At 41.4% G+C, this 8,555-nt stretch overlaps 1 protein-coding gene across 1 annotated transcript in view; it reads left to right on the top strand.

Moving 5' to 3' along the window:
- Nucleotides 1–5,928: 5,928 nt before the first annotated feature.
- LOC118237589 (thioredoxin domain-containing protein 16) overlaps nt 5,929–8,555 on the top strand; it is a gene marked incomplete at its 5' end in the record, with an annotated part of 55,337 nt that continues 52,710 nt past the window's right edge. Inside the window, 1 exon segment of the mRNA XM_035452819.1 lies at nt 5,929–6,050. Coding sequence (XP_035308710.1) covers nt 5,929–6,050 — 122 coding nt within the window.

The following is an 8,555-nucleotide window of genomic DNA, read 5'->3' as shown; positions in this document are numbered from 1 at the left end:
ATCTCAAAAACAAAATAAAATGAAGTATGAATAAAGAAAACTCCACACACAAAAATAATCATACCTTTTCTACTCCCTGTTCCTCTTGTGGGAGGTTTTGGATGCTAAATTAGCATATACTGTTTTACTGACTTTTTTTGAAAGAATTTGAATTCTGACAGAACTATAATTTCTGAAAAGGAATGATTGATCTACACTGTAGCAAAAGGGAAAAGCAGGCTCTTGGTTCCTTTGTTTAACTGATAGCTGCTCAGTTCTTGGTTGTCTGTCTTTACGGTGATTCTGAAAGAAGAGTCTTGGGAAGAGCATTGCTAAAGGAAGGGAAGGCCTTTCTGGGGCAGAGAATCCCCAAGTTTGAGCAGCCCCAGCTGTCTCACCCTGTTACCAGAGCAAGAAAATCCCAAGAGACACTTCCTCCTTAACCCATTTCTGTCAGCAGTTTTCTTCTTTGGAACCAAAGTGAAGGAGTACAGACAGGCTTATGGGATGGACCCTTTAGCTCCCTAGACATGGCTCATATTCTGGAAATCAGCTTATTAAGGAATATAATAAAGCCAGGAAGCCACTGGGAAAAATCACAGAGATCATTAGATTATGAATGTCATTAGTTTTGGTTATTATTATCTCATAGATAATGACTGCTTAATGAGCTTTGGGACATTAGGCAAAGTAACCTCTCTAAACCCCTTAGCCTTATCTTTAAAATGGGGTTAATGATAGTTCCCATCTCAGATGTTTACCATGAAAATGAAACAGGACAGAGTGTGTGCATTATGGAGGGTTCCTAGTTCAGACTCTGAAATCAGGGTCTGACTGACTGAAGCATAGGATTTGGAGTGAATACAGGAAATCTCAGTTTCACTTGACCATTGGAGAACCAGATTGAAAGGTTGTACATCCCAGAGTTATGGTGAGAATCATGGCACAGGTAATGTGGGGCGGGCTCTTGCTGTACACTGGATGCACTGCCTGTCTTGGGGTGCTCTCAGCACTGTTACATTGCTGCCTTTGAAGCATTACTGCTACCACCTCTCAAAGTCATTCTGTACCTGCCTGGTTCTTTGTATCACTTGCTCCTGATCCAGAGTCTCAGACAACTGATTCCAGATCAGTCAGCCAAGCCTTGTAGCAGGGAAGTTGGAAAAGCAAGTTTGTGATATTAATGGCATTTTGGCAGAAACTTGGGCCGTGTTCACACTGAATATAATTCCAAGCTAAGGATTCCCATGGGATCCTTTTAAGTACACTGGATGATGATCAGCTGGTTTTGAAGTATCTCAAGGGCATTTTGGGGCATTAGCCTAAAGATGTAGGTGTGGCTTGTTATCCTTTTTCCACTTTGTAAGGGTGGTCCATGATGGTTGGGTATGGTGATAAATGCTTGTAATCTAAGCTCTTGAGACTGATGCAGGAGTTTTCCCTACAGGTTTGAATCCAGCTTGGGCTAAATAGCAAGACCCTTTCTCCCAAAAAGATGAGTGATAACATCAGAATGTCCACCTGTTATTATCACAAGACCTGGGTTTGAATCTCAGCTCTAGCAGCAACTGGTAAAATGATCTGGGGCCAGCCCACTTCCTGTGCACAGCAACGCTGCCTCAGTAATATTGTAAGTGATGCACACAGAATACCCAGCACAGTGAGCACTGCTCAGAAAACAAAGCAAGAGGCTACCTGGGGACTATAGCTCAAGTTTTCATATTTCATAAATCTTTAATAAATAGTTAAATATTTAAGCTAACATAATTTGGAATGGCACTTTCAGCATGACTATCAAGTCAAAATATTCTTGTGACATAAGGCATTACTTGCCTTTTTCAGCAGCGTTTCCTCATGAACAGGCTCCCAGAGGCCATATGACAAATAAAACCACAACACATTGGATGTAGAAGCAGATTTGGTTTCATACTAAAGAGATTTGCAAATATGTAAAACTGTGAAACTATTTTTATGAGTTTTTCTTTTGTTCTGGAATTTTTTTGTTGTTGTTGTTTTTTGAGATAGGTTTTCTCTGTGGCTTTGGAGGTTGTCCTGGAACTAGCTCTTGTAGACCAGGCTGGTCTCGAACTCACAGAGATCTGCCTGCTTCTGTCTCCCAAGTGCTGGGATTAAAGGCATGCACCACCACTGCCCAGCTGTTCTGCAAATTTTTTAAAACAAAAAATTGTGTTAATATGCAATGGTGTTCTTATTTTCCAAGATCAAATATTTTTAAATTCCCCCTTTCCATTTGGCAACTATTAATAGGATAACATATGTAAACATATTGGACATTGGTACTTGTTAAGCTTATAAAAGGGTCTCAGTCCCAAAAGGTTAGAGAATTTCTGTTTAAGGGAAAGTGTTTCCGTGAGAGAAAGCTGTATTTGAAAAACTTAATGTAAGTATTTAAATGGACTTTTACTTCCTTAAGTGTGTGGGCCTGGAAAAACTTTCCAAAATCTTTAATTAGCGTAATAAAATACAGTACGCATGTAGAGATTAAATGAAAAGAAAAACTTTGTTCATGGGCACAACTTATATAGAAATAGGCAGTAAAATAAAGGGATTGTTTGGGTGAAGAAATAGGATTTGTTAGTAAGCTGGACGTGTTGGCTTATGCTTGAAGTCCAGTGTTCGGGAGGCAGAAGCAGAAAGGTTGCTGGAAACTCAAGGCCCACTTGGGCTTCATAGTAGAGTAGGTCTGGACCAGCCTGAACTGCAGAGTGAGACCCTGCCTTCATAAAACAAATGAAGACATGCACAATTGTGAAGCAGGAAGACACCACAGTATCTGCTTTGTGTCCTGTTCCTGAAGACTTAAATTCAGTAAATGTATTTATGAGTAAACGTTGCAGTACTGTTTTCTCTCTTGTTTCTTGGAGACCCAGGCTGACCTTGTACTCATGATCCTCTTGTCACCACCAGGGTTACAGATGTGTGTGTCATGCCTGGTTCTCTCCAGTGATTTGACTTTCCATTTCTCAAAATGAAGCATGTCCTGACATTTCTTTTATTTCAACAAATATCTGATTACCTACTGTTCTAATTATAGCATGTGCCGTGAAGGAGTAACGGAGTAAGAAGGAAAAACTTCAGGCTTATCGACACAGGAGCATCAGGAAGTCATCTTTGAGATGATGTTTAAAGGGCCAGATGTGTCAGGTGGAGCAAAGGCATACCTCCCAACAGAGGCTCGGAGGTGTGCCCGGGGTGTATCAGACTAAGCACAGGGGAACACAATGAATTTGGAGAGGTAGATAACATCTAGGTCATGAAAGGCTTAGGGACTCTGGAAAGAAACTGCAGCTGTGATATGGATGGCTCACCTGTAAGCCTGAGAGACCCGTAAGATCAGAGTAGGATGTGAGTGAATGCAGTTTAAGTCTTTGGAGGTGGCTGTGATGGAGAGTGACCACCATTTCTCACAAGTGTCCTTGTGCATGTTTTCAAGGGAAGACAATGGCCCAGAGACCAGTTTTACTCCAGTGCTGGTAGAATGATTGTGTTCTCATTACTCACAATTTTTCAAAGGAGATACGCTTAAAAAAAATTAGGGTCCTTAGTCAGAGTTTTTTTTTTTTAATCTTTTTTTTTAATTTAGAAACAATCATTTTACATATCACCCACGCTCTGTTCCCTCTCTCTCCCATCTTCCTATGCTCCCTCCCACCCCCCCCAACCCATTCCTCACTCGCGCCCCCAAGGATGGTGAGGCCTTCCATGAGGGATCATCAAAGTCTGTCACATTATTTGGGGGAGGGCCTAGGCCCTCCTCTGTGTATCTGGGCTGAAATAGTATTCTTCCATAGGGAATGGGCTCCCAAAGTCCATTTGTGCACTAGGGGATAAATACTAGTTCCACTGTTAGAGGTCCCATAGACTGTCCAGGCCACCCACATTCAGAGGGATTGGTTCAGTCTAATGTTGGTTCCCCAGCCTTATGACTGAGGTCCATGTGCTCTCATTAGGTCAGGTCAGCCGGTTCTGTAGGTTTCTCCAGCATGGTCTTGACTCCTTTACTCCTCCCTCTCTGCAACTGGATTCCAGGAGTGTGGCTCAGCGTTTAGCTGTGGGTGCCTGCTTCTGCTTCCATCAGCTACTGGATGAAGGCTCTAGGAATGGCAACAAGGTAGTCATCAATCTCATTATTGGAGAAGGGCATCAAAGGCAGCCTCTCCATTACTGCCTAGATTCTTAGTTGGGGTCATCTTTGTGGATCTCTGAACATTTCCCTAGTGCCAGATTTCTCTTTAAACCTATAGTGGCTCCCTCTATTAAGGTATCTCTTTTCTTGTTCTCCTCTATTCCTCCCCTGTCTCAGTCTTCCTGATCCCTCTTGTTCTCCTCTTCTCCCCTTCTCTTTTTCCTACCTCCCTCAGCTCTCCCCCCATGTTCTCAATTTGCTCAGGAGTTCTTGTTCCTTTCCCCTTCTTTTGGGGAACCATGTATTTTTCTCTTAGGGTCCTCCTTGTTTCCTAGTTTCTCTGGAGGTGTGGATTGTAGGCTGGTAGTCCTTTGCTCTATGTCTAATATCCATAATGGGTGAGTACATACCATGCTTGTCTTTCTGTGACTAGGATACCATACTCAGGATGGTTTCTTCCAGTTTCATCCATTTGCTTGAGAATTTCAAGATTTCATTTTTTTTCTGCTAAGTAATACTCCATTGTGTGAATGTGTCACATTTTCTGTATCCATTCAGTTGAGGGGCATCTAAGTTGCTTCCAGGTTCTGGCTATTACAAACAATGCTGCTATGAACATAGTTGAACAGATGTCCTTGTATGAATGTGCTTCTTTTGGGTATATGCCCAAGAGTGGAATTGCTGGATCTTGAGGTAGACTGATTCCCATTTTCCTGAGAAACCATCATACTGATTTCCAAAGGGGTCTTACAAGTTTGCATTCCCACCAGCAGTGGAGGAGTGTTCCCCTTTCTCCACATCCTCTCCAGCATAGACTGTCATTGGTGTTTTTGATTTTAGCCATTCTGACAGAAGTAAGATGGTATCTCAGAGTTGTTTTGATTTGCATTTCCCTGATGGCTAAGGATTTTGAGCCATTTTAGATCCCTCTATTGAGAATTGTCTATTTAGTTCTGTACCCCACTTTTTAATTGAATTATTTGGTGTTTTGGAGACTAGCTTCTTGAGTTCTTTGTAAATTTTGGAGATCAGCCCTCTGTTGGATGTGGGGTTGGTGAATATCTTTTCCCATTCTGTGGACTGGCATTTTGTCTTGTTGACTGTGTCCTTTGCCTTACAGAAGCTTCTCAGTTTCAGGAGGTCCCATTTATTAATTGTTGATCTCAGTGTCTGTGCTACTGGTGTTATGTTCAGGAAGTGGTCTCCTGTGCAAATTTGTTCAAGGGTATGACCTACTTTCTCTTCTAAGAGGTTCAATGTGGCTAGATTTATGTTGAGGTCTTTGATCCATTTGCACTTAAGTTTTGTGCGTGGCGATAGATATGGATCTATCTGCAATCTTCTACACATCAGCATCCAGTATGCCAGCACCATTTGTTGAAGATGCTTTCTTTTTTCCATTGTATAGTTTTAGCTTCTTTGTCAAAGATCAGGTGTTCATAGGCGTGTGGGTTAATATCAGGGTTTTCAATTTGATTCCATTGGTCTACCTGTCTGTTTTTGTGCCAGTACCAAGCTGTTTTCATTACTATAGCTCTATAGTAGAGCTTGAAGTCAGGGATGGTGATGCCTCCGGAAGTTCCTTTATTGTACAGGGTTGTTTTGGCTATCCTGGGTTTTTTTTGTTTTTCCATATAAAGTTGAGTATTGTTCTTTCAAGGTCTATGAAGAATTGTGCCAGTATTTTGATGGTGATTTCATTGAATCTGTAATTGCTTTTGGCAAGATTGCCATTTTCTTTTTTTACATGTGTAGCCAAGTCTGTGACAAATTTTTCACTAGTTTCTTTGTGTTTATTTCAGCGCTTTGCTTTTTAATGAAGTAAAATATGTTACCACCCTGGAAGACCTTCACAGCATAGAAAATTCTCTGAAAGGAAAAGCAAATATGATATTCTCATATGTGGAAGCTATCGGAACACCAGGTATCTGAAGGGGGCTTGGTCTCTGCTGTGCCTGTATGTGTGCGACTACACTGAAGTGCTTGGGGTGGTGTACAGCTTAGTGAAGCCCTTCAGGCAAGCCTCTCTGCTCTTGTATCTCCGGTAATGAGCAGCACAGTGGAGTCGTTGCTCCAGAATCCCGTGGTCCAGGTTGGCCTCCCATCTCATCAGCTGCTGAGAGTGACTTGGACAAGTTACTTCCATTTTCCAGTCTCTAGGTGGGGGAAATTGTAGAGAGCCAAGGAAGCCTGGAGTGAATGTGGCCTAAGTGAGTGTAGGAGTGGTGAAGCCTTCCTCCAGGTGATACTCAGAGGAAAATGGCAAACCCTTTCTGTGGTCCAAGCGTGAGTGTTTACCAGACTGAACAGTGTAATCAGAAGCTAGCACCAGTACTTCCTCTTCCCAGATGACTGCAATCTGAGACTGCTCCCCTACTGAGACAGGCTGACAACCCACCCCCACCCCGTGTTGTTTTGGTAGTAGGTGCACACCATCAAAGTAAACACAGCCCTCCTGATCCCAGCCTGAGAGTGTGTGTGTGTGTGTGTGTGTGTGTGTGTGTGTGTGTGTGCGCGTGTGTGCTTGTGCTCGTGTCTGTCTGTCTGTCTGTCTCTCTGTACTTTCTTTATTCCCTCACTGTACCAGTCAGGTTTCTAGGATCAAGCCAAGCAGGACATGACAGAAAATAATTGTGCCTCCCTCTTAGTGTTATTTCAGTGTCATTTGTGAAACTCGGATGATCTTTTCTTTCAGTACACAGGATTGAACCCAGAATAGGATGAAATGAATCTGAATAAACAAAATGCTCTCTGGAGTATGTAGTAGTATTATAAACAGAGTGTTAATTATTACCAGTCTTACTTCCTTTACCGTCCTCATGGGACCTATTATAGTTTCTATTATTTGATAAATACTATTGACTTTGTTTGGCTTTCTTTTCTATTTTAATATTTTATAGTTTTCTTTAATATAAAAATACATTTTTTGACAGCACTACATAAACATTAGGACCTAATTATCTGGTAAAGAAGTTGATAAACATTTTATGAACGAATTACGGTTATATTTTCAGAACCGTTAGATGTTAGTAGTAGTAACTTATCCACGTTAATATTTGCTGGCATCTCTCCGACCACCATGTACAACAGAGTAACAATCCACATGAGGCAAGAAGATAGTTTGGTTCAACATGACAAAGTTGGTTCAAACTTCAAGAGTGTGACCCCAAATAGTTTATTTTAGATGTATTTAAGCACAGCAAAATCTGGTGAAAAATTTCCTGGTAATAATTAATTCAGTCCATGTATACAGTAAAACTTAAGATATAACTGTATAGAAACTCTTTGTAAAGTACATGTGGCATCTTCCATAAAGATGGGAGTCTATAGATTGACTACATATAACACCTTTTTTTTTTATGTGAATTAGAAACAAGATTGATTTACATGTCAATCCCAGTTCCCTCTCCCTCCCGTCCTCCCCTACCACCACCCCCCCAACTAAAACCCTACCTATCACATATCCTTTCTGCTCCCCTTGTACGGTGAGGCGTTCCGTAGGGGGTCATCAGAGTCTATCGTATCCTTTGGGATAGGGCCGAGGCCCACCCTGTGTGCATATAACACCTTCTATAAAGGCAAGTTATATAGCTTGACAAGTAGACAATAGAGTCTAGGTGAGTATCGGTGTGGTCTCAGCCATACAGATAGTATAAAGGTCACTACGCTATTCACCATGTCTGCTTCCAGACTTGTGGGTGAAAAACATGTTCTATATCTCTCTCTTTGACGAGACAACCCTGTGTGTTTAACATTTCTGGTTTCCCTAGTGCTTATCTGGGAGCACAAGGACCTTTGTGCCTACCACAAATATTAAGTACTTTTTTTTCATTCATTCATTCAGTGTGTGTGTGTGTGTGTGTGTGTGTGTGTGTGTGTGTGTGTGTGTGTTTCTGTATTTGTATGTTGGTGAGTGTGTAGAGGTTAATATCAATGTTGCCTTCAGTCACTCCATTTTATTTCCTGAGACAAGGTCTCTTGCTGAACCTGGAGCTCACGAATTTCACTAGTTTAGTTAGCCAGCTTTCCCTGGAGGATCATTTATCTCTGCCTGGCTTTTATGTGTGTTCTGAGGTTTCCAAACTCAGGTTCTCATGCTTGGCTGCAAGTGTTTTACTCACTGTGCCATCTCCCTACTCTAGTCTATGCTTTTATGAAATAAACTATATGTTGAAATTTCAGTTTTTGTAAACATAGAGCTTGCTGGTATATCATAAAATGTAGTACTTATAAAATAGTATTTTTAGGGCTGGCAAGATAGTTCATTGGGTAAAGGTACTTGCCACTGAGCCTGATGGCCCAAATTCCAATCATAGAGGCCCCATCCCCCCATGGAAGGAGAGATCCAACTCCTGGAAATTGTCTTCTGACTACCATGTGAGTGTTTCACTCCAAAATAAAAACATTAAAATTTAAAACATAATACCAA

This window comes from Cricetulus griseus, assembly GCF_003668045.3.
Source record: "Cricetulus griseus strain 17A/GY chromosome 1 unlocalized genomic scaffold, alternate assembly CriGri-PICRH-1.0 chr1_1, whole genome shotgun sequence".
Lineage (NCBI taxonomy): Eukaryota > Metazoa > Chordata > Mammalia > Rodentia > Cricetidae > Cricetulus > Cricetulus griseus.
This window is presented reverse-complemented; position numbering and strand designations above follow the sequence as displayed.